The sequence below is a fragment of the Saccopteryx leptura genome, chromosome 3 (assembly GCF_036850995.1).
Source record: "Saccopteryx leptura isolate mSacLep1 chromosome 3, mSacLep1_pri_phased_curated, whole genome shotgun sequence".
In the NCBI taxonomy this organism is placed as follows: Eukaryota; Metazoa; Chordata; class Mammalia; order Chiroptera; family Emballonuridae; genus Saccopteryx; species Saccopteryx leptura.
The window spans coordinates 104,269,192-104,295,022 of NC_089505.1; the positions used below are offsets into that span (position 1 = coordinate 104,269,192).

The 25,831-nt window shown below is 47.3% G+C and overlaps 1 protein-coding gene across 1 annotated transcript; it reads left to right on the plus strand.

Moving 5' to 3' along the window:
* The first annotated feature begins 1,600 nt into the window (after positions 1 to 1,600).
* Positions 1,601 to 21,439, plus strand: SESN2 (sestrin 2). Its single transcript, XM_066375611.1, has 10 exons — positions 1,601 to 2,094; positions 11,597 to 11,662; positions 13,327 to 13,524; positions 13,915 to 14,097; positions 14,206 to 14,418; positions 14,940 to 15,090; positions 15,615 to 15,733; positions 15,980 to 16,170; positions 18,942 to 19,086; positions 19,674 to 21,439. The coding sequence occupies exons 1-10, from the start codon at positions 2,002 to 2,004 to the stop codon at positions 19,758 to 19,760; spliced, it is 1,446 nt and encodes a 481-aa protein (XP_066231708.1). The 5' UTR covers positions 1,601 to 2,001; the 3' UTR covers positions 19,761 to 21,439.
* Positions 21,440 to 25,831: the final 4,392 nt, after the last annotated feature.

Here is a 25,831-nt window from a genome sequence, read left to right on the forward strand (position 1 = left end):
TTATACAACTCTGACACAAAGTTTTACTTTTCTAGGAAAGCTCAAGTTTCTTCCCTTTGCAAAAGTGTCCAATAACATTCCATTGTTTGTTAGAGGGAAGTGGTAAGGTATGTAGACATAAGGCTGCATCAAATTGAAAACCAGTGGTATACAGGGGTAGAAACATTGCGTTGAGGAGGGGAAGAGAGGCCTTTCAGCTGAGCTGAAGAAGCAACCTTTTCTGTAGGAAGTGGCATTTCAAAACCTTCATTCAGGCCACAAACACGAATGAAAGCATTTAATGCTGGGTAGAATTTCAGTGGGCAGAGATTTGCAGAGGTAACTACTAGAAGGAAAGGCTTGAAGGCCAGAACCTTGGCAGAACATTGTGCTAAGTGGCACAGGGTAGAAGACAAAGATGTCAAGATGTGGATGTTGCTTTCAAGGAGCTCATAATCATAAGGGTCAGATAAGCATGTACACAGAAAATTACATTATAAGGTGTAAAATGATAGATGTTATAAAGGAGACAGCTCAAGTGCCTTGGTTGTTCAGCAGAGAGTGAAACTAATTTCCTTCTCTCAAGAAGTTGGAGGCAGGAGACCAAGCCATAAGGTCATTTTGGGAAGTATAAGCCTAGACTCAGAAAGTCTCAGAGGGGATCTTAGAGGTCATTTAGTCCACCCTCACTCCAGCCATGATTCTCTATTCAGAGCTAACAATGACTTTTAAATGGAAACAAACAAAAAAGAAATTGGAGCTCTGAAGAGAAAACTGTGAAGAGGATCTGTGGGAAGGGCACAGAAGATGAATTCAGCTTCCTTACTGGTGCTGAGGGGCTGGTGGAAGGGACTTCCTCCCGAATGGAGAGTTGAAGGCCAGGAAATAGATGAGATCAGGGAGGGAGAGTATGTCTGAAGATGACAGATAAAAACAGAAACTAGGGGAACACCCACAGTCCAGGGAATGGGAGGAGAAAGAGAAGTAGCCAGAGAGGTAAGAAAAGATCCAGTAAACTGTCTTGTCATAAAGTTTCTAGAGAGGGGTGGCAGGGATGGAAAGGACCTGAAGCGCCCAAGGGAGCAGAAGGTCAACACGGCAATAGGGGTTGAGGTTAGACTGGGGGCTGCCAAGGACACTTCAATGAATAAAGCCTTTTCCAGAATACTCTACAAATAAGGTGGATTCTCTGTGTCTGATACATTTTAAGGTGGAGCCCTCCCAGAGGCCAGGAGAAGAAGGCTGTGCCCAGATCTGGCTCTCTCAGCTCTATAATTAGCACCATCTCTCCTAACCCTAACCAGTCCCTCCAGGAACTGAAAAGCTAAAGAACATACTTGGGAGGAATTTCACACCCGACTCTCCGGCCCAGCCCGGTGAAGTCCCGTTTCATCAGGCAGCTCTAATGACTCTCTGGGCCGTCACTCTCGTCGGGTATTGCCCATAGTGTGACTTAACCCTTTTGCAAAAGTTTACAACATTCGTCTGGGGCTGACTACAGCTCCCAGTGTTCCCGGGTCTTCCCGGTGTGGATTGGCTGAACAGTAAACTCCTGAGGAGGTTGTCGCCCCGCCTCCCCAGGAAACAGGCATCTGATTGGTTGCAGCGTGGGGCTTTTGTGTCCCCTCCCTCCTCGGGAGACCGCAGCGGGCTGAGCCGCGCAGCTGGTGTCAGAGCTCGGCGAGCGCTGGCAGTTGCGCGGCGGGGATGCTGAGGAGCGCTGTGTCCGCGAGCAGCCTTTACCACTGCGAACTTCAGAGGCTCTCCGGGCCGTGAAAACCCGTGCGCTGCGGTCAATCCCAGGCTTCCGAGGCCGTTCACCGCTCCCGAAGCCGGACAAGAGGAAAGTCCAGCGAGGCAGCGGATTCTGGGCTTTCGGAGCGTTCTGGAACCCAGAGAGACACGTCGCGGTTCTAGAACCTCCCTAGCGGCCCCCAGTCCCGGTTTCCTGCGTGCGTCCGTCCACAACCCCCTCCGGTGCACGGGTCGTCGGGGAGCCGCGGCTGGGTCCTGGCGCACACCATGATTGTTGCGGACTCTGAATGCCGCGCGGAGCTTAAGGGCTACCTGCCGTTCGCCCGGGGCGGCGGTGGCGGCGGCCCCGGGGCCGGAGAGGTAAGCAGCGGCCGAGCCACGCCACTTTTACCTTGAACCCCGAGCCGCGTCCAGGCTTCGGGCTAACCTGAGCTGAGTCGGTGCGCCGCCTCTCACCGCCCCCCCCCCCCCCTCGCCTTCCCCCCGGCTCAGGAAGAGGGAGCGAGCGCGTAAACCTGGAGTGGGGTTGCATCAACTAGCAGCCTCGGCCCTCTCCGCCCCTTCCCCTCCCCCCAGTGCTGTGGAGCCCTCCTGGGCTCCCTCGGACTCCTGGCCAATGAGAGGAGAGCCTTCTCGAGGTTTCCTTGGGTTTAGGCTCAGGTCGACGGAGTCGTCAAGTCCAGGCAAATCCCGGCCGTAGCGGCCCGACCACTCCTCCTCCCCGCCCCCTTCCGCAGCTTCCCTTCCTCTGCGCTGGGGTTGGCGGGCAGACGACTCTAGGTTGGACACGTCCCTGCTCCAATCCCCCAGCGCGGAGAATGAGGCACCTGGGACTGGCCAACAAAGGTTAACCTCGTCCTCCACCCCCACCTGCACCCCCGATTTGAAAGGGGGGCGCGGGTGCTTCCGGGCCTTGGCCAGCTGCCGGGTACGCGGCGGCAGCGGCCACCAGAGCTATGGGGAGAGGGCGAAAACTGTGGCCAAGGCTCCCGAACCAAGCTCGGATTAAGCGGTACAGTACCAAATGGTTTGAGGTCTCAGAAGTTTGTTTCGCAGGAATTCCCTTTGCAGTGAGACTAGGAATAAGGCTGGGTCTAATCTGACAATTCGCCCCCGCCTCTCCATCCCATCACCACTACTGTCGATAATAGACATCTAAGCATGTATAAAGCACCTACTAGATGCCAACCTTGGGTTTTTCCTTTTCTCTGAGTTCTCAGGACTAAACTAGCAAAACATGAGCTATATTATAGTTCCATTTCACAGGATGAGAAAATTGAGGTCCAAGAGGGACTGTGAAGAAGCTTCTCTTCACTAACCCCGCAGAGTAACTCATCCTTTGGCATGAGTGTCTCTGGGATTTCCGAATATGCTTGGCATTACAGGGAGTTTTGCTCGTTTTAGTTTCCCAGCCTGAAGAGTGGCGCAAAAGTGCGTTACTGGAGTTGGGAGTCTGACAATTGCTAGTCTAAATGATGACCCTGGGAAAATTGCTAGGCTTCTCTGAGCAGCATGGTTTCTGGGGAGGTCCTGCTTCCAGCAGTAGATGGCTTGTGTACTGGGTTTTCAGTTCACTTGTTCCTCCACTGAGGCTCCTAAACCAATTCTCAGCTGTATGACTTTGACCAAGCCACTCTACTCTGAGTCTGTTTCCTCATTTGTGAAAAAAATGGAAACACAGTAAGTTCTCACTTAACATGGTCTGTAGGTTCTGTGAGTTTAAGCAAAATGATGCATAAGGAAACTAATCTTACCATAGGCTAATTGATATAAACAATGTTAAATAAAACCATGTTATTTAAGGACTTGTCATATCAATTAAGAGCACCTCAGCAGAGCTCTGGGTTGGTGTACTGTATTAGCCCTCCCCCCTCCCACTTAACTTGCTGTGTGACCTTGGCCAAGTGATCACTTCTCTGATCTGCCCCTTTCTCCCATGAAGATTTGATAGTATCTCTGAGGGATTGTTAGGAGAATTGACTGAGAATACCAAGCACAGTGCCTGAAATACAGTAACTGTGTCAAACATGCTAGCTCTTGCTAGAATGTGGCCATCACACATTTCTCTTTTCCCCATAGTGTCTCACAGGGTGTGCCTGAGCCTGTCCCTCCTACCTGAAGTGGGAGTTGGTCCACCCTCTCTGGGACAGTGCCTGGGAAGTGGTCTGGGCAAGCTCTGAGGGAGTGGCCTTTAGATGGAAGCCACATGTCTGCAGGGGGGAAAGTGGGTGATGTCTGAACCTTTTCTATATAGTGGGTTCCTTAGAAGACAGCAGGGTGCTGAACTTACAAAGCCTGGTAACCCAAGGCCCATGGGAAGACGCACATGTAGAGTCTCCTCAACTCTTATCACTTCACCGCACACCCTTTCAAAGGATCAAGGCCTTCAGCCACTTCAATCTAGCATCAGTAGTATGTTTCAGAGCCCCATTAAGCTCTAGAATCACTTCCTCAAAAACATCATTTCTTGGCCCTGCCCGGTTGGCTCAGCGGTGGAGCGTCGGCCTGGCATGCGGGGGACCCGGGTTCGATTCCTGGCCAGGGCACACGGGAGAGGCGCCCATTTGCTTCTCTACCCCCGCCCCCTCCTTCCTCTCTGTCTCTCTCTTCCCCTCCTGCAGCCAAGGCTCCATTGGAGCAAGGATGGCCCGGGCGCTGGGGATGGCTCCTTGGCCTCTGCCCCAGGCGCTGGAGTGGCTCTGGTCTCGGCAGAGTGATGCCCCGGAGGGGCAGAGCGTCGCCCCCTGGTGGGCAGAGCGTCGCCCCTGGTGGGCTTGCCGGGTGGATCCCGGTCAGGCGCATGCGGGAGTCTGTCTGTCTCTCCCTGTTTCCAGCTTCAGAAAAATACAAAAAACAAACAAACATCGTTTCTTCAAGGAAGTGTTTCCTCCCCCACCAGATAAAACCCCTCTACATACCTTCAACTAGTCCCTCTTCTCCTTTTAGGAGCTTTTATCCCAATTATAGTGTAACAGTTGTATAATCAGGCATTTCTCTTTTGACTCCCTTGCTAGACTAGAAACACTATAGGTCACATCCCCAGCACTGTTCTTAGCACCTAATAAGTGCTTGTAACTATTGCCCCTGTTGGCTTGACTGACCCTTGTGAAGTGCAGGCTTTGAAGTGCAATCTGAGTTGTGCCTGTCTGGAACAGGACTCAAGAAAGTCTCAATGAGCTATCTCTGAAGAAGAGATAATAGAACCGATTTAGCCAAGTGCCCAGCCCATGGTGAGTTTGTGGCACCACTTACACCTCCTGCCCCCAAGGCTGGTAAGAGGCTGCTTATGCTATGTCTCCTCCTCAGGTGTAAACCCAGCCAAGTATATGAGTTCAGCAGACCACAGCTGCCCACAGGATTGGGGTGGGGTAGTCTGCCCTTTCCCAGCTGGCAGAGTGACTTCACAGATGTCTGTAGCTGAGTCCTGGGGGTTGTAGGCCATGGATAAGATACCAGGAGTAAAGGCTGGGGCTACTCCAGGAGGTAGAGTATGATGTGGGTATGGACAGAACCTTTGGAAGCCAGACAGAACTGAGTTCAAATATCAGATTGGCCAGTTGTCTTCTGATACTTAACCTCTGGAACCTTAATATTTCCTTAAGTGCAAAATAGACACCCCCACCCCAAAACTGATGAAGATGAGATGGAAACTGTATACTAATGCCTGAGGTAATATAAAAATTAACATTTAGCAAAGTCCTGGCCAGGTAGCTCAGTTAGAGCGTTGTCCCAATACGCCAAGGTTGCAGGTTTGATCCCTGGTCAGGGGACATACAAGAATCAACCAATAAATGCATAAGTGGGACAACAAATTGATGTTTCTCTCTCCCCCGCCTCTTGACTCTCTCTTTCTCTCCCTCCCTCCCCCTACCTCCTTCTTTCCCTCTTTCCTTTCTTCACTCTTCCTCACTCCCCCCATTCTTCTCTCTCTGAAATCAATCAATAAATAAAATAATTTAAAAAATTTTTAAATAACATTTAGTAAGGACTTAACTTAGGACCCCCCAGCACTGAGCTCTGAGGTGATTATCCTCTTTTTACACTGGCCTGATGCTTTCCCTGTGGAGTGGCTACCCAGAGGCTGGCTGACCAGTGTCCCTGCTGCCCTGCAGGACCCCTTCCATTGGACCTATAGGAGCAGTCACCATTGGTCTTCCCTCTGCCCATAGTAGATGTGTTACCTTGCATAGGTCACCTGCCCCATCTGGTTTCTGGATTTTTTTCATCTGTAAAGTGGGGGTGGGAATTTGCCTTTATCAAGTGTGCTGAAACTACACTGTCCAGTACTGTAGCCCTTAAATTTTGGAGCAAAAAGAGAGACAAACATTGACTTGTTCCACTTATTCATGAATTCATATTTTGATTCCTGTATGTGTCCTGACAGGAGATCAAACCCTCCAACCTACAACCTTAGCATGTCAGGATGATGCTCTAACCAACTGAGTTACCTGGCCAGGGCTTTAATAATTTTCCTTTATACTTTTTTTTTTTTTATGAGAGATAGGCAGGGTGAGAGAGACAGAAACATCGAGCTGCTCCTGTATGTGCCCTGACTGGAGAATTGAACTGGCAGCCTCCACGTTGGGTCGACGCTCCAGCCAACTGAGCTATCCGGCCAGGGTTTTTTAATTTAATGAGTAATTTTTAGAGAGAGCGAGCAAGGGAGAAGGGAACATTCATTTGTTGTTCCACTCTGTCATGCATTCATTTGTTGCTTCCCGTGTGTGTCCTGACTGGGGATCGAACCTGCAACCTTGTTTTGGGAGGATGCTCTTAACTGACTGAGCTAACCAGCCAGGGCCGATAATTTTTTTAAAAGTTAAAATTCAACCTGACCAGGCGGTGGCACAGTGGATAGAGCCTCGGACTGGGATGCGGAGGACCCAGGTTTGAGACCCCAAGGTCGCCAGCTTGAGCGTGGGCTTATCTGGTTTGAGCAAAAGCTCACCAGCTTGGACCCAAGATTGCTGGCTGGAGCAAGGGTTACTCGGCCTGCTGAAGGCCCATGGTCAAGGCACATATGAGAAAGCAATCAATGAACAACTAAGGTGTTGCAACGAAAAACTGATGATTGATGCTTCTCATCTCTCTCTGTTCCTGTCTGTCTGTCCCTATCTATCCCTCTCTCTGACTCTCTCTGTCTCTGTAAAAAAAAAAAAAAAAAAAATTTTTTTTTATTAATTAAAATTCAGCCTTGGTGGGTTAACTCGGTTGGATAAAGCATTGTCTTAATATGCAATGGTTGTGGGTTCAGTCCCCGGTGAGGCCACAGACCGGAAAAGATTGAGATTTCTGTCTCTCCCTTCCTCTCTCTTTAAAAAAAAAAAAATCAATAAATAAATGTTTAAAAAATTAAAATTCAGTTTTTTAGTTCCACTGGTGGCATTTCACATGTTCAGCCCCCATGGCTAGGGACTACCATCTTTATTGGACAGTATAGGTACAGATTTTTCCATCATTTCAGAAAGTTCTGTTGGACTGTGCTGTGCTAGAAACTGGGAGTTAACAACAGGGAACCAGTTCTGGTGTGTACCCTCAAGGTAAGGAACAACACAGTGTGACAGGTGCTGTGATTGGGGCAGTGGATTTCCAGGGATGTGAGCAGAGAAGAGCTTCCCAGTCCTGGTCAACTACAGATGGAAAGCTTGTGGGGCTTTTGAGACCTTGCAAAGTTTAGAGACTAGGAATAGTTTCTGCGGTTGCATAAACCTGGCTTGTATCCCAACTCTACTGTCTCCTTCCTGGCTGAGTGACCAGAAGTGACTAGAGGAACAAGGCTCAGAGAGATCATTTGTAAAGTAGGAACCCTAGTAATAGTAATTCCTGCCTTAAAGTGCATAATCATGGTTGTTACGTATCATTATTATTGTTAACTTTTTAAAAAAAGTTTATTGATTGATTTTAGAGAGAGAAGAAGGGAGAAACATAGGGAGGAAGAAAGAGAAAAGTCAATTTGTTCAATTTATTTATGCACTCATTGATTGATTCCTATATATGCCGTGATCGGGGATCTGGAACCTACAATCTTAGTGAATGTGGATGATGCTCTAACCAACTAAGCTACTGGGCCAGGGCATTATTATTGACTTCTTATCCCAGGGAATAGGGGAGGGCTGATTTGAAGGCATCATCTCTTGGCAGTGTGATCCTGCCCTGTCTGCTTCCCCTAAAGTTCTGAATGCCAAAGTCAGGGCAGCATTTAGGGTATTGGAACTCCAGAATAGATTCTACTTGGTCTTGCCTTCAAAGCTTTGCAGTTTCTAGTCTTTCTGGCTGGAATGCTGGTTCCCTAGATCTTTACAGGCACTGCTTCCTAATCAACTCATTTAGATAATTGATATCTAGGTATCAACTCAAAAGTTACCTCCTCAGTGGTTTTCCCTGTCTACTCACTACATGCAGTATTGCACACACCACCCCCTACCCCATCATAAACTCTCTCATTGCTCTGTTTAATTTACTTTATATAATCTATGATTTGAAATTCTATTCATCATTTGTTTGTCCTTCTCTATTAGATTGTAAATTCTGTGAAAGCTGAGACTTTGCCTTTTTTACTCTTCTACTGTGCTGCTGAAATTTAGTCATCAGAATCAGTATTGAATGACTAGATTAATTTCGGTTCAACCTGGAAAGCACTTAACACAATGCCTTATACATCCGGGCTATCAATTATGCTATGCCCACCCAATTAAGTTAGAATTGCTTGAGGTGGAACCTTGGCATTGGTTTGTTTTTTGTTGTTTTTTTTTAAAAAGAGCTTTCAAAGGGATTCTAAGTACTGCTTGGGTTGAGAAGCCATTTTTTGAAATTACAATGAGGTTAATGATAGGTGACTTGTATTAAGTGCTTACTATGCTAGAGGTTCTGAGGTAAAGGCTACCCAGTGAAAGTAGATGCTGTTAGCCCCATAATTTGGTGAGGAAACAGGTTGTCATAGGTAGCAGATGGTGGTAGAGATGTCATTTGAGCCCAAGCAGTTGATGTCAAGAGTTCCTATCCTAGGCCATGACTGGTTAGTTCAGTTGGTTAGAGTGTTATCCCAAAACACCAAGGCTGTGGGTTTGATCCCCCATCAGGGCACACAGGGAAAAGACCAATGAGTGCACTACTAAGTGGTACAACAAATGAATGCTTCTCTCTCTCTCTCTCTCTCTCTCTCTCTCTCCCTCTCTCTCCCCCCCTCTCCCCCCTCTCTTTCTATCATTCTCTCTCTCTCCCTCTCCCTTTCCCTTCCTCCCTCTCCCTTCCTCCCTCTCCCTTCCTCTCTCTCAAATTTTTAAAGATTAAAAAAAGAGTCCCGCCTGATCAGGCGGTGGTGCAGTGGATAGAGCGTTGAACTGGGATGCAGAGGACCCAGGTTCGAGACCTCGAGGTCGCCAGCTTGAGTGCGGGTTCACCTGTTTTGAGCAAAAAGCTCACCAGCTTGGACTCAAGGTCGCTGGCTCGAGCAAGGGGTCACTCGGTCTGCTGAAGGCCCCCAGTCAAGGCACATATGAGAAAACAGTCAATGAACAACTAAGGTCTCACAACAAAAAACTGATGATTGATGCTTCTCATCTCTCTCCGTTCCTGTCTGTCTGTCCCTATCTATCCCTCTCTCTGACTCTCTCTCTGTCCCTGTAAAAAAAAAAAAAAAGTCCCTGTCTTTTTTTTTTTTTTAAGATTTTATTTATTCATTATAGAGAGGAGAGAGAGAGGAGAGAGAAAAGGAGGGAGAAGCAGGAAGCATCAACTTCCATATGTGCCTTGACCAGGCAAGCCCAGGGTTTTTTGAACCGGCAACCTCAGCGTTTTCAGGTTGACGCTTTATTCACTGCGCCACCACAGGTCAGGCGAGTCTCTATCTTTTATCATACTCTGTCGTCATCGTTGTTGTTGTCATCATCATCATCATCATAGCTGAAAATGTTGGTGGATCCAGACCTGCCATTTAAAAGACCCACAGATTCTTTCCCTTGACAGCTCATGGGGCAAATTTTAGAATGAGAAGGGACTCCCAAGACTGTTCCCAGTACCTCACTAGCACCCTGGTGGGCCCTCCCTGTCTTCCCAACCCCCAAACCCCAGTTCCACCCTGCCTTTCTCCACCCCACCTGGCTGTGGTTTTCTCTCTGTCCTCAGATCCCCTGATGGGGAGGCCCTTTTTTTGGAGTCAGCAATTCTTATCTCCCACACTGTGCTGTTTGGCTTTTTCTCTTTGCTGAGGGAGGAGGGAGTGTTTGGGACTTATGGCAGTTTCTGTGCTGGACTTGACTCAGCCTAGCCTGGTAGCTCCCCAGAAGTGTGGGCTGAAAGGGGCCTGAACAATCAACCCAACTACCTTCTTTGTCCAAAGTTAAGGCTGAGAGAATTTAAGTTACTTTCTCACAGTTTCACAGCAAGTTAGTGGCAGAATTGTTATTCATACTTGGGACTTTCAGGTCACAATGTTCTTTCCTTTGTCTTCTTTCAGAGCCCCGAGCTCTGCCTCCTGGGTGTGTGTGCGTGCGTGTGCGTGCGCGCTTTTGGCCATCTGAGAAGGAAGGTTCAGTTATATTTAGTTCTTGAACACCTGTGTCCATTGGTAATAAGTCTGGATTTTAATAACATGGGAAGAGTTAGGGGGATACTATTTCTATCCAGTGAGGGTATAATTTGTTCTGTTTTGGGGGGGGTTAGGCCCCCAACTCTTTCTAAGGCCATTGTTGAGAGCCCTCCTCCCAGTTATCAAAACAAATAATATGTAAAACATCCTCCCTGAACCTTACCTCTAGGACTGGGGGCAGATTTAGTGAGTACATAATTGGTGGTTTGCAAAGGGACTCCAATACACGCACATCAGAGCAGCTGCTGCTGTCAGCCGTGTATGTCTTGCCCTGATTCCCTTATGCCTCTCTGTTTTCTCTGTGTTCTTCATTCATAGGCTTGTATGAATGACCTGGCGCTGCTCTCTACAAAATGTGCCCTGGGAGTTGGGAGACCTAATTCAAGCAATTAGAAGACAGTGTTTTCAGAAGCAAAGACACTGAGAATTATGGGGTCACAGATGAGGGTTTGAAAAAAGTTTCCTAGACCCTGGAAGACTATAAGAATTATCTCTGCAAAAGGAGTGACTAGTGGGAGAGTGGAGTGGTGGGCCTGTTACTCCAATTTATGTCAAAGGCTATGGGAGGTAGAGGCAGGGTTTTAAGCCAGTTGATTATATTTGCCCTTAAGAAAGTTTACTGGGAGTACAGAAAGTTTGTCCTTTTTAGAAACCACCAGGGTCATGTACTCACTACATCTGCTCCTAGTCCTAGAGGTGGAGCTCAGGGGGATGTTATATTTGTTTTGTTAATTTAGTACAGGATGGGTAGGATAGGGCAGGGGAGACCCCTAGTGATGCTGTGGTTGGTTGTCCAGACCAAAAATTTTAGTGGTCTATGAGGCAGTGATCGTGGGAGGGACAAGGGAATGACAATTTGAGAGACTGCCAGCTGCATCATAGGAATCTTAGGATACTTGGTAACCTGGCTTTAGGATGTAAATGAGGGGGTTTCTTGTATGGATTCTCCAGGGCTGCCAAGAAGGTGGTCTCTTGGAGATGTGTAGCATGGTGGCTGTATATGTCTCTTCCCCAGACCCTTTCACCCAATACAGGGGTCTCGTGTCCCTCACCAGTTCCCGAAGAACTAAACCTATGAGATGAGCCCCCTCATTTACCCTCTCTCCACCCACCAAACAGGTGTAGGTCTCCCACCTGAATCCATGCAGGGTGCACCAGAAAGTAGATTTTAAAAGTTCAGTATGGCCCCTTGGGTAGGAAGAGAAAGCTGAAGAAAGAACTATCCTTTTAGTCTTCCCTTTTACTGCCAACTAACCATGATACTTTTACTTCTAGGAGCAGAGAGAGAGGCGGGCTCCAGGAGGCCCTAGAGGCCCCAGCGCCTTCATCCCTGTGGAAGAGGTGAGCTTGGAAGAGGTTAGGAATCATTGGTGGTTGGTAAGAGGGGACATGTGATATTGGATGAGTAAGGGTCTTTTCCTGTCTCTTGAAATAGCAGTTTGAACCTACCCCTTCAGAGGTTCCTGACTTATTTAATCCACAAAACAGCTTTGTGAAGCAGGCGAATCAATCCCGTTTTGCTGGGAAGAAACAGGCTCAAAGAGATAAAGTGATAATAACACAGCTAGGTAATGAACAATCTTTTGATTCCCAGAACAAGGCCTGCTTTTCCTCAAGAAGATAGAACCATCTATGTCTATCTTCTCATCATTGACTGTGCATATATTAAAAGTTTCTTTTTACTTCAAAAGTATAAGTTCATTATTTAAAATTTTTCTAATGTTTCAGAAAGCTCAAGTCTCTTGCAATCCCCCTTACCCCAGAAGTAATCAGTGTTACTTAACCATTTGCCATTGTTTTCTGGACTTGTTTTCATACAGAACCCAGGTCATAGTTTATGGCATGTTTTGGAAGGGGGGAGGTTATTGTTTCATTTTGCTTTTTCACTTAATACATCAGAGACCTCTCGTTTACTGAATCAGTCATTCATTTATTTAATCAATTTCTATTGAATGATTAATCTGTGTAAGGCACTGTTCTAGGCTCTGGAGAGACAGCAAAGAACAAGACAGACAAAATCGCCTGCCATCATGGAGCTGAAATTCTAGTATGGAGTTGGTATGGAGGGAGTGTCTTCAAAGCACATGCATGGAAAATTTTTAAAATACTTTTCTTCTTTTTCTTTAGCTTTCAATGAACAAAGACAAATGTTTTGATTCTAGACCAAGTAGTTAATGAGCTGTTAACAAATGTCTAAGCCCCCCAGCTCCCTCCACCCTATGTAAATGACCTGCTGATTATTCATGTCTGTAACCCAGAATTTTAAGCTCAAGTATTGTTCTTGTGTTTTGTTTTCTCATTTTGAAATAACGACTCCTCTTTTATAATAAGGGAAAGAAGTAGGCTTTGGGGTTAATCTGGATTTCCTGGTTAATCCTGATTCTGTCATTTACTAGACCTACAACAGAGCAAGGAATGAAACCTCGCTGGGCCTTGATTTCCTCATCTGTCAATGGGGGCGAAAGTATATAGTATTTACCTCACAAGTTAATTGGGAAAATTCAGTGAGTTAATACAGAAGAATCTCCAAACTCAGCCCCAGCATGAGGAAAGCACTCAGGAAATGCGAACTATTTTGCCATGCCTTCCCATTGGCTGTACAGGTTCACTCTGTCAGCAGAGAAACTCCATGAAGGCGGAGAAACGGTATTTTAATTTCTGTGCCTGAGTTTTTCTATCTTAAAATGGAGAAAATTCTTATTTCATATCTTAAAATGGAGAAAATTCTTACACAAATGTAAGAATTAAATGGGTAAATACATATAAAGAGTTTAAACAGTGTTTGACATATCATAGGTAGTATATAAGTATTGGCTATTATAGAAGGTGTTAAATAAATCTGTTTAATCCCTTAATGAAATGTCTTTTACTCTCATATTCTCTTTTGGGACATGGTGGTTGTTTTTAGTTTCTTGCTGTTACAATCCCACTGCAGTGAATATGTTGGTCTCTTTGGTAGAAAGGACAGGAGGGGAACCCATCCTCACCTCACCTTTGCTTGGCAGGTCCTTCAGGAGGGAGCTGAGAGCCTGGAGCAGAACCTGGGGCTGGAGGCACTGATGACCTCTGGGCGGGTGGACAACCTGGCAGTGGTGATGGGCCTGCACCCTGACTACTTTAGCAGATTCTGGCGCCTGCACTACCTGCTGCTGCATACAGATGGGCCCCTGGCCAGCTCCTGGCGCCACTACATTGCCATCATGGTGAGCCTGTCTACCCCTGACTCTCGTAGGGGTGGCCACATTGGGGTGGGGGCTTCAGTCTGCAGATCTTTTTGCTGGGACCTTCCTGAACCAGTTCCATAGACAAGGAGGAGAAGCAGAGGAGAGCCCTGGCTTTATCTGACCATAGAGTTTTATATTTTGAAGCGAGGTATCTTTAGCACTTGCTCTACAGCTTGGGAAACTGAGACATAAAGGAGTAGATGACCTGCCCAAGGTAGGACAATAAACCAGTGGTAGACTAGGGTTAGAACCTAAACTTCCCACCTCAGGCAACAGTGAGGCCTGTGATGTCTCTCTCCATGGAGTACTCATCCTGAGCAGGGCACAGAAAGAATAGTGTGACCTAGGCGTGTCCACTCATCTCCACAGGCTGCCGCCCGCCACCAGTGTTCCTACTTGGTGGGCTCCCACATGGCCGAGTTTCTGCAGACTGGCGGTGACCCTGAGTGGCTGCTTGGCCTCCACCATGCCCCTGAGAAGCTGCGTAAGCTTAACGAGATCAACAAATTGCTGGCACACCGGCCGTGGCTCATCACCAAGGAGCATATCCAGGTGCAGTGGGCAGAGATGCAGGCCCCGAGGCAGCACAGGGTCCGGGCTGGAGTACAGCAGGCAGCCCGAGGCAGGCACTGAGCGAGTCTGGCCTTCTTTCCTCTCCAGGCCTTGCTAAAGACCGGCGAGCATAGCTGGTCCCTGGCCGAACTCATCCAGGCCCTGGTCCTGCTCACCCACTGTCACTCGTTGGCCTCTTTCGTCTTTGGCTGTGGCATCCTCCCTGAAGGGGACCCAGAGGGCAGCCCTGCTCTCCAGGCACCTTCACCCCCCAGCGAGCAAAACAGCCCCCCCAGCAGGGATTCATTGGCTAATTCTGGGGTAAGTCTCTGGCCTGGGGCTTGGTAGGAGAGGAAGCCGGCAAAGTTTTTCATCTCTGGGTAGAAGCCACTGCTTCCCTATCTCCCAGTGAAAGGCCTTAGAAAAGTTATTTGACTTTGAAAGTTTCATTTTCTCCTCTATGAAATGAGTATAAAGACCACTACTTCCTAGTGTATTGTGAGGATTAAATGAAGTAGATACCTGACTGGCCTCTCAACACATAGCCCCACAGGCTTCAAGTCTCCTGGATTTTAGCACTTGCAAAATACATAGTTTGTCTCTTATTCTATAACATGGCCTTGTTTGTTTTAATATGAAAATACAGATACTTTAAAAATCCCTTACCTGTGAGAGTGGTCAGTGCTTAGAGAATGCATGTCTGTTCTGTAGCTTCTTAAACTTCACTTGGGGAAGCACAGACCATCCGAGCTGCCCATTCAGGAAGGCCCAGCATGTGCGAAAGTTTCCCGGGGGTGTCAAGGGAAGAGGAGTTGATGGTTATCATCGGTCTCCTCCTCCAGGGCTTTGAGGCTGCCCGTGACGTGGAAGCTCTGATGGAACGCATGAGGCAGCTGCAGGAGAGCCTATTATGGGATGAGGGAGCCTCTCAGGAGGAGATGGAGAGCCGCTTTGAACTGGAAAAGTCCGAGAGCCTGCTGGTGACCCCCTCAGGTACTGATCACAGCACCCCAGTCCCAGGAGCTGCCCCCTTCTTCTGCCATCCCTGCTGCAGAATTGGCACCTCCATGCACTGCATCTCTTGTACTTTGGGGTCAGACCTGGGTTTGAATCTTGCCTGTTAGCCTTTCTGGCAGTGTGACCACTGATAAGTCACTTCCTGCCTCAGGGCCTCAGTCTCCTCCCACAAAAAGGACTGATGTGTAGGGTAATGGAACAAGAAAAGCAAAGCTCTTAGCACAGAGCCTGGCCCCAGGGTAAGTGGCTCCATAAATAACTGCTATGATTATGATTGCTGTTGTTATTACTGGGGCCTCATTTCCGGGTCCATGGGCCTAATTTACCTCCTCCCCCAGGACTGGCTTTAACTGGAATCCTGGTTCCACTCACTGTAGTAAGGGGCTTTCTCTGGCCGCCTACCCTGTATTGCCTGGCCTCATATTGATGATTAATCAAGACTTGGAGACCTCGGGGCTCCATGCCTTGGTCTCACTGTGACCTCTTTTTAATGTCCTCAGCTGACATTCTGGAGCCCTCTCCACACCCAGACATCCTGTGCTTTGTAGAAGACCCCACTTTCGGATATGAGGACTTCACCCGGCGAGGGACTCAGGCGCCCCCCACGTTCCGTGCCCAGGTGGGCTCTTCCCACTAATCATGACATTGCTCTGGATTTACAAACAATCGAGAGGTGGGTGGTTTGAGTGGTTAGAAGTGGGTACCTTCTCTCCCTCAAGAAAGTGCATCCCTCTTGGCTTCGCAGGCCCAGATCAAGCAGCAGGTTAGATTGGTGGGGTGGGTGGGGTGCTCCAGAAGATGGAGTCTGTCTGGCCAGCTGTGGGCCCCAAAGATTCTACTTACTGACCCTTCCCATGTTCGTCAGGATTATACATGGGAAGACCATGGCTACTCACTGATCCAGCGGCTCTACCCTGAGGGTGGACAGCTGCTGGATGAGAAGTTTCAGGCGGCCTATAGCCTCACCTACAACACCATGGCCATGCACAGCGGAGTGGACACTTCCATGCTCCGCAGAGCTATCTGGAACTACATCCACTGTGTCTTCGGCATCAGGTAAGCACATGACCCCTCATCCAGGGCATGCGTGCACTGCACATCCTCAGTCTGTACTCACAGCTATTTCCTCTTTCTCTCTTTTCCTTTCTTCCTCCCTATATGCTTTTCTAAGCTAATTTATTTCTTTTTTTTTTTTTTAATATTTTATTTATTGATTTTTTTAGAGAGAGAGGAGTGAGAGAGAGAGACAGAGAGAGAAGGGGGAGGAGCAGGAAGCATCAACTCCCATATGTGCCTTGACCAGGCAAGCCCAGGGTTTCAAACCGGCGACCTCAGTGTTCCAGGTCAACGCTTTATCCCACTGCGCCACCACAGGTCAGGCTATTTCTTTGCTGACTATAGAAGATAACATGCCTGACCTGTGGTGGTGCAGTGGATAAAGCCTTGACCTGGAACGCTGAGGTCGCCGGTTTGAAACCCTGGGCTTGCCTGGTCAAGGCACATATGGGAGTTGACGCTTCCTGCTCCTCCCCACCTTCTCTCCCTCTCTCTCTCTCTCTCTCTCTCTCTCTCTCTCTCTGAAATGAATAAATAAAATAAAAATAATTTTAAAAAAAAGATAACAGATGTGCTCACTGTTTGAACTTTGTAAATGACACTTTAATCCCACCCCCTAGAGACAACTATCATATATATATCAGAGATATGTATATCAGAGGGGGAGAAATTTAGTTATGCTTATATTTCCATTCCAAGTGGCAGTTCTTCTCTCATAATAAATAAGAACAGTATAAATGCCTATCAGTAGGGGACTTTATAATATGATATATCCATTCAGTGAAATATTATGTAGCTATTAAAAATTACAATAATGGTCTATTTACATTGCCATGGGAAAATATTCAAAATGTATTGAGAGAAAAGAAAGCTGGTCACTGTCCAGAATCGTCTTTTCTCTCTTCTTTTACTAAAAGTGTGTACATACATGGATAATGTGTGGAAGGCTATGCAGTAAATTGTTATTGAGCCCTAGCCAGGTAGCTCAGTTGGTTAGAGCATTGTCCCGTATGCCAAGGTTGTGGGTTCGAGCCTCGGTCAGGACACATAAAAGAATCAACCAATGAATGCATCAATAAGTAGAACAACAAATCAAAGTTTATCTCTCTCTCTTTCCTTCTCCCTCTCAGTATAAATAGATCTTTTATGTATTTTTAACCACTGAATCTACTGCATGGTGTTTTGTTTTGCATGTTATGTAATTATACAACCATTTTCCTATTTCTGGATATTTAGATAGTTTGCAGTTTTTCATTATTATAAACACCATGTGCACTGACTAACCAGTCTTAGAGCTAAGTCCTCATAGATATACCCTAGAAGTGATGTGAGATTACTTTAAGGATATACACAAAATAATTCTTTTTCTTTAAAAAGAAAAAATCACACTGATTCCACTGTGGAAAATTCTAAGAATTAAGGAAAAAACAATTTCCCAAGATTCTATTACTCTACAACCACATCTGCACCCTGTGACATTTTTCTCCATGCTTCTTTTCTTTCTTATGTAGGTGCTTTTGTATAGCTGAAATTATAATGGTCATTTCATTAAAAATATATGTGTCTGATGTTTGTAAAGAGAAACAGCCTGCTTTTTAGTAAATTTAGAAAACATAACAAAAAGAAGAAAAAATCTATTCATGATACCACCCACTCTTATTATTGTCAGGTATTTCCTTCCTATATTTTTTCCATGCACAAGTAACCAATACATACATAATTATATGAAAACAAGATTTTCTTGCTTACACGTTTCATGTATTTTACTTAATCAAACATGAGCTTATTTTAGTGAACACATGATTTTTTTCTTGCTTTTCTCTTTTAACAGTTTATTCCAACCATCAAAAAGTTTTTTTCTAATTTTCCAAAAAGCATAAATGTGTATCTCTGTGTATTACTAACTGATAATCCTATTTCACTGGGTGGGTTGAACTGTACTTAATTGGCAGCCATCCTGCTGGTCACTGGCAGGTTTCTAACCCAGGGGAGACCGAGGATAGATAGATAGGCACAGGCTAGTTCCTGCCCAGCTTCAGATCCAGGCAGTTCCATTCTCCAACATGATCCTTGATCCTATACCTTTGTTTACTGACTCAGTCCTCCAGTTTTCAACCAGTCTTTTCCATCCACACTGATTTGAGGTGACTCAGTGGCTCACAGGACTGGGGAACGACAAAGTAGCTTCTGTACTAGTCACTAACTTGCTCTTTGACTTTAAACGAATTAATTGCCTTCTCCAGGCCTTAGTTTGCTCATCCGTAAAATGAGTACCAGCTCCTTTTTTGCCCTTTCCCTCTTCCTTCTCCAGGGTAAATACTTGCACTCACCTCCTGCCCCATCTTCTGTGGTCTTCTTTAAAGTAGTCAATATGACTTTGGGGTTTGAATCCTAGTCTCAGCTATGTGACCTAGGGCAAAGTGACTTCACTTTGAATCTCAGTTTTATCTACAAAATGTGGCTGATGGATACAGTTTATTGTATACAACAGTTTTGTATGCAGTTGTATACAATAGTTTTGAGGATTCTGTGAGTATATGTTCACATGGATTATGTTGATACCTAATAAAGCGTGCTTATTCTCTGTACATTCTTTGGCCTGTGGTATATGACATCAGCTATTTTTCTAAGAGGAACCAAGGTTCTAGTTGCTTCCTCTCTTCTGCCTTTTCTTGCTACGCTCTGTTCCTCCTTTTATAGGTGGGGCTGAGGGAGAGGAGCGAGTTCTGGGAGCTGAGGGTGAGTGATGCTTCTGGGGCCTTTTCCTGTAGGTATGACGATTATGACTATGGGGAGGTGAACCAGCTTCTAGAGCGGAACCTCAAGGTCTACATCAAGACGGTGGCCTGCTACCCAGAGAAGACCACCCGGAGAATGTACAACCTCTTCTGGAGGCACTTCCGCCACTCAGAGAAGGTATGGGTGTGGTCCCTGTGGGAGGGACAAGGGACCAAGGGGTCTGGGCCCAATGATGTGCCCCAGAGTGAGTCTGGACTGCCAGGTGGGATACCTGGGCATATTGTCCTGGGTTTAAGTCCTACTCCACTGTGTGATTTCAGACTCTATTGACAAAGGTATAAGATGGGAATGTGCTTCACAGGGTCCTCAATGGCAGCCCGTAGGACCTGGGTTGAAGTCAGTACACTATCAATAGCAGTATGACCTTGGGCAGGTCACTCTGCCTCCCTGAGCTTTTTATCTTTACAATGGGAATAAATACTACCTTCATTTCAAGATTGCAGGGAGGATGAAATGAGAAAATGAATGTAAATCTCCAAACCCAACAGGTGCTCAATGGTAGCTCTTACTTTTAGCTTTGGGGGATAAAATCACAATAAAGATGAATGTGTTTTTGTGTCCTCAGCACTCACTGCACCCAACTGCTCAGAGCCTTAGAAAAGGGAAAGATAAGGCGAGTGGTCAGGGATAGTAGTAGCAATGTGGGAGGGAGGGGGATGGAGAGGGTTGACATCAGTTGTGACAAGCCCTCATCTGTGCCCCAGGTCCACGTGAACTTGCTGCTCCTGGAGGCCCGCATGCAAGCCGCACTGCTGTACGCCCTCCGTGCCATCACCCGCTACATGACCTGACTCCTGCACAGGACCTGGGCCCGGAGCAGCTGACCCTGGGGGCATCCTCCTCCCTGCAATAACTTTTCTGTCTGGAAACAGACCCAATCCTTTTGTCCCACACCCACCACGCTTGGGGTGGGCCTTTGTGTGATGTGCAGCCCCCGAGCCACACCCTCCATTTTCTCACTGGAATGGACATGACCTCTGGGATCTCAGCTTTGCCCCTCGGAGCAGGAAGAGGACTAGCAGATCCTCAGGGGCCATGCCCTTCTTTCTGCCTCTGAACCCAGAGGCAGAAGGCACAGGAAGTAAAATGGGCTGAGTTTGGACTTGTGTGCCCCCAGGTTGGGCCCCAGGAACCCACAAATACTGTGGCCTTCCGGGACTAGGAAGGTCCCTGTCTGGCCCAAGGAAGAGGGGCTAGAGACAGACACTCCGGGCAGCTTTCCTTTTCTTCTTCCCACATTCCAGTTTCATTACCTCTCACCTGCCGTTCACCCATCAATGTGAAAGTCACGGTCACAGCAGGTCTGTGCATCCAGCTCCCCAAAAACCTGTTCTGTCTGGCAGCCTAAAGGCCCTTTGCTTCCTGATTGCCCCAATCCTACTTCACTTCCTTTGACCTCCTTTGCCCTCCTACACTTTTCTCCCACACCGGTGGTATGAGGCCCCAGGAAAGAGGGCAAGCTCATCAAAAATTATCTCTAGAGAATTTGAGTAGCTCTGTTGGTCACTTTGCCTTCTGAAGAGTAAGGAGTATTAGATTATAAATTCTCTGTATTCTGGTCCTTTATGGGTGAAGTTCGAACCTCTTCAGGGCCTCACCTCTAGAGCCACAGTCAATGGCTGTGACGAGGTTAGGGGCAATCTGTTCTCAAGTTGCACCTGCCTGGCACCCTACTCTCCTGTTTCCTGTGGCTCTGCTGCAGATATCTGCCAAAAACTTGATCCTTTCTAAGTGGCATGTGGCCCAGTAGGAGATATGGGAGACCCCAGGGTTCTTGTTTGGGCCCCATCACTGGCCAGGTGACCATGGCTATGTTGCCAAACGTCCTTGACCTTTATTTCCTCAGTTGCAGACTAAGGGATGGGGCTAAATTTCCATGTCTGAGTCTTCAGTCTGCCAGCAGTGTACTTGTAGGATACTGAAGGCCTCTGGGGACTCTCACTCTTGGAGTCAGTCTCCTGGCTACCTTCCAAGGACCATGCAGTTTCTGTCCCCTCTCCTCGATTTTAAGTGGATTGCTTGGAGTCAGAAGCAGCCAAGGACTGATCCCAGGCACTTTCGATAGTAAACAAGCTGTGAATTACGACTTCCCTTACCTTCTTCCGGCAGTATGTGCCTCCTCTCTGACCAGTGTGGAGGTGACTGAAGAAAGGCAAGGGTCAAGATGCTGCTTGCTTCTGACCCTCCTCCCTGGGCTGGGGCAGAAGAGCCTGGTCAGTGTGCCACATTTCATACCCATGCAGGCATGGGGAAGCGACTGGCACCCCTTCAGGCCTCAGAGCCCTTCCTGCAGTGAGGCTGGGCCAGAGGGAAGAGGCCCCAGCCTTGGGATTTGGATTCTAGAGGGTACATGATGACTCTGTAAATGTCCCATGGGTGAGGAGGAGTATTCAGTGTTCAAGCACAGAAGTCTTTGGCTTTGCTGTCAGTTCTGTATGAAAATAAAAGTTCTGCGAGTTTTTGTTTTGTACATCTTGTTAATGCGCTGTTTTTCCATTTCCTAAGGGTCCATGGTTCACCTCTTAGCAGGAAGTTGTGATTGCATCATGGGCTTGACCTGCTAGCCACCCCAACTGTACTGGCCATTTGTGCCCAGTAGCTGCAAGTTTGGGAATGGCTGGCACTGAAACTCGTTCTGTACCCTCAGTATCCAGCCCTTTCACTCAGTTTTGGCAGGCCAGGCACTATGGAAAAATAATGGCTGTAATTTTTTTTTTTTCACTAAGCCTGGCCCTTGACTGGGTACTTGGAGACTATATCTCTGTAGCAATCTTGCAAGAGAATTGAAACTCGGGTAAAGTAACATTGCTGTAGTCAGTGGTAGAGCCAGGATCCCAACTAGGATCTGCTTGATCCTGAGACCTGGGCATTTCACCTTGCTGTATTTTTCCACTACTGGGCTCCCCCTGTGGCAGAGGGAGGCTGTTTGAGAATCTCTGGAGGGGACCCCCTTATGTCCCCTCACCATATTATGCTTGTCTGCTTTTCTTTTTTTGTTTTTTGTTTTACAGAGACAGAGTCAGAGAAAGGGATAGACAGGGACAGACAGGAACGGAGAGAGATGAGAAGCATCAATCATTAGTTTCTCATTGCACATTGCGACACCTTAGTTGTTCATTGATTGCTTTCTCATGTGAGCCTTCAGCAGACCGAGTAACTCCTTGCTCGAGCCAGCGACCTTGGGCTCAAGCTGGTGAGCTTTGCTCAAACCAGATGAGTCCATGCTCAAGCTGGTGACCTCGGGGTCTGGAACCTGGGTCTTCCGCATCCCAGTCCGACGTTCTATCCACTGTGCCACCGCCTGGTCAGGCATTGTCTGCTTCCCTTTACCTGCTCTAGCACCAAGGAGATAGAACCAGGCATAAGGAGTTAGATGTGACCCTCCCCCCACTTCGTCCAGGATATGCCAGTGTCAGTGCCATTTAGTAGCTATGTGACCTTGGTCAAGCTTCTGAACTTGTCTGGGCACCAGGAAGTCTAGTAAGCTTAGGAAAACCACATTATGACTAAGTTAAACCTGCTCTTGCTGTCTTCCCCATTTGCCTTCATAAAATGAAAATGACCTCCTCCAGGAAGCCTCCCCTGCCTAACCTCATGTCCCCTTTTCCCTCTACCTTCTTCATTTCTGCAGTGTTCTCAATACACTTGTTCTTTCTTCTACAGACATTTAAGAGAATATGAAAGAGTAAATCAGACTTGGAGCTGGTCCTGACTCAGTAACTTATCCTGGGCTAGGGGGTGGGAGGAAGCAGGGAGGTTATCAATCAATTCCACTGTTGCTCACATTTTCTTTCCCATGAAAACAGATGCACGTTTTCCATTTCTTTTCCAGGTAGCATTGAGAGTGTTGCCCTGGCCGATTGGCTCAGTGGAAGAGCTTCGGCCTGGCGTGCAGGAGTCCCGGGTTCGATTCCCGGCCAGGGCACACAGGAGAAGCGCCCATCTGCTTCTCCACCCCTCCCCCTCTCCTTCCTCTCTGTCTCTCTCTTCCCCTCCCGCAGCCAAGGCTCCATTGGAGCAAAGTTGGCCTGGGCGCTGAGGATGGCTCTATGGCCTCTGCCTCAGGTGCTAGAATGGCTCTGGTTGCAACAGAGCAATGCCCCAGATGGGCAGAGCATCACCCCCTGGTGGGCATGCCGGGTGGATCCCAGTCGGGCACATGCGGGAGTCTGTCTGACTGCCTCCCCGTTTCCAACTTCAGAAAAATACAAAAAATTTAAAAAAATTAAAAAATAAGAGAGTGTTGCCAAATCTTTTCTAATTTAACCTGTCTTCCTAACAACCTTGGGAGAAAGGAATGCTCCCATTTTACAGATGTAGAAAAGCAACCTCAAGTGAGAGCCTAGGAAAAACCAACTTAACATACTTACCTGGGTTCAAATTTCAGCTTTGACATGTAATGTCTGATCATAGGGAAGTGACTTCAATTCTCCCTCAATTTCCTTATCTATGCAATGGAATTAATACCCAGAGTCAGTTAAATAATGCATGAAAAACCCCTAACACAGTTCAAGTACCTAGCACCCAGCACTAGTGAGCCATGTAGCATTCGGATACCTGCCCAACATCAAACAACTGAGGCAGAGCTCAGAAATTTACATCTTTAATGTCACTGGTGTTCTGATGCCCAGGCCATGCTTTCATGCAGTAGATGTTGTGTACATAATATGTAAGTGTCCTGGACAAAGAGCAGTGAACAAAACAGGCATGGTGCCTGCCCTCTTGGCATTTGTCTAGTGCAGGAGACAGATATTAGATCATTACACAACTAATTATGTAAATTATAATTGTGATGGCAGCTCAAAGGAAAAATATGAGACACTTTAAAAGTATTTGCAACCTAGCAGCAGAACTTTTTCTTCTAAGGAAATATATTGAACTGCAGAAACGAAAACACACCCAAGAAGAATAGTTTCCCACCCAATGGAGCACCAAGGCCTCCATGGAACGGTTAGAAAATTCTACATTCCTTTGTGATGGTTGCTGAGTGTGCAACGCAGACTGGCTCTCATTCCTTCCCACTCCCCCACTCACCTGGGAAAGACCTCAGCTGGGTCCCTCTCTGGGAACTGCCTGTGTTGAAGAGCTACCTAGCTCATGGTGATGCCTCCTCCAGGCAGTCTGCCTCCAATGACTGATTGAAGGGAAAGGGGTGTACAAAGGCCTGGTTCTTTTACCTCCATTTGAAACAACTCTAAAGGATTAGCCCAGCTCTAGTGCTCCCTTGAGAATCAGCTGAGGCCAGCATGGCAGCCCAGTTTCCCCTGCCCAGCCCTGCTTCTCACTGGGCTATGATACTGATCCCCAGTAAATCCTTCTCAGAGGCTGCTTATACTTGACTTAAGACTCTCTTATCACAGATGGTGAAAATAAAAACCAGAAAGGGGAAATGACTTGCTTGAGGTCTCACAAGCCTGGACCTTCAGATCCTTTTCATAGTTTGTCAGCACTCTGTGTCCGAGTCCTACAACTTCCTGTGTAGACTTTCTTCCTGAGGTTGGAGGTGACAGCTGCAATGGTAAAAGGGCCACCCCCAGTCCCATGGCTGGAGACCTTGGGCAAGTCACTTCCCCTCTCTGGGGAGGTTAAATGCACTGCCTGAGTGCTCCATCTTCTCCCAAGTCAGCCCGTGCGTGATGCCCCTGGTCCTGAGAAAAACCATGTCTCAGCTGGTTATAGCAGCAGAAGTTCTTTCTCTTGTGTACGAATCACCTCTGACCTCACTGCTGGTTCCAGCTGCGGGAAGCCTTGACCTTCTGTCCCAATTCTGAGTTAGCTAAACTCATGTGTCAAGAAGGAACCCCTTGTTTGACCTCTGATGGCGCAGTGGATAAAGCGTCGACCTGGAAATGCTGAGGTCGCCGGTTTAAAACCCTGGGCTTGCCTGGTCAAGGCACATATGGGAGTTGAAGCTTCCAGCTCCCCCCCCCCCCTTCTCTCTCTCTGTCTCTCCTCTCTCTCTCTCTCTCTCCCTCTCCTCTCTAAAATGAATAAATAAATAAATAAATGAAAAAAAAAGAAGGAACCCTTGCCTTTGTTCACGCCAACATTATGGAGTGCTTTTTTGTCCCAGACACTGCTAGATGGCTGGCAGGACAGCAGTGAATGAGACAAACAGTCCAGGCCCTCACAGGACTTGAAGTCCCGTGGAAAAGATGAACATCACACAGGAATGTGATGAAACAGGCAAGCAGCAGCTAAAGTGGAGCAACTATGAGTTGATACTTCTCGCCACCCCCTTATAAAATCAATAAATAAAATCTTTATATATATATAAAAGAAACTTGTGATGAGTCCTGGGGGAGTAAAAAGCACCAGGAGCTATGAGAGAGTGAAGCAAGGGAAGCCCCACATTCAGAGTGGGAGTTTCCAGAGAAACTTCCAGACCTGAAGGATAAGAAGAGACTGGCCAAGGATGGGAAGAAAGAAGTGTGGGACGAAGATTCCTGGCAGAGGAAACAGCATGGGAGAAGACTGGAAGGAGAAGGAGAAGGCAGCCTGACAGGGACAAGGGAGCCGAGAGAATGGGAGGAAGGGCAAGGCTGAAAAGGAAGCCCAAGGCAGGTCTGGCATGGCCTTGCAGGGTATGTTAAGGACTTTGGACTTTATCCTATGGGCAGTGAGAAGTCTTCAAAGGAGATTTTGTTGTTTATTACAAAATAGATGTTATGGACTGAGTGTTCATGTCTCCCTCCAATTCATAGGTTGAAACAACCCTAGTACCCAGAGGCCTTTGTGAACTGATTAGGTCATGACTGTGAAGCCCTCATGATGGGATTAAGGCCCTTAAAAAAAGTGACAGAAGAGATTTTCCTCCTTCTCTCTCCTTCCATGTGAGGAAATAACCAAGACAAGGGGTCTA

Coding starts and splice junctions, on each gene's coding strand:
- SESN2 (XM_066375611.1), top strand. CDS start 2,002: ATGATTGTTGCGGACTCTGAATGCCGCGCGGAGCTTAAGGGCTACCTG. Junction 11,663..13,326: donor CCTTCATCCCTGTGGAAGAG/GTGAGCTTGGAA, acceptor TTTGCTTGGCAG/GTCCTTCAGGAGGGAGCTGA. Junction 19,087..19,673: donor ACTTCCGCCACTCAGAGAAG/GTATGGGTGTGG, acceptor TCTGTGCCCCAG/GTCCACGTGAACTTGCTGCT.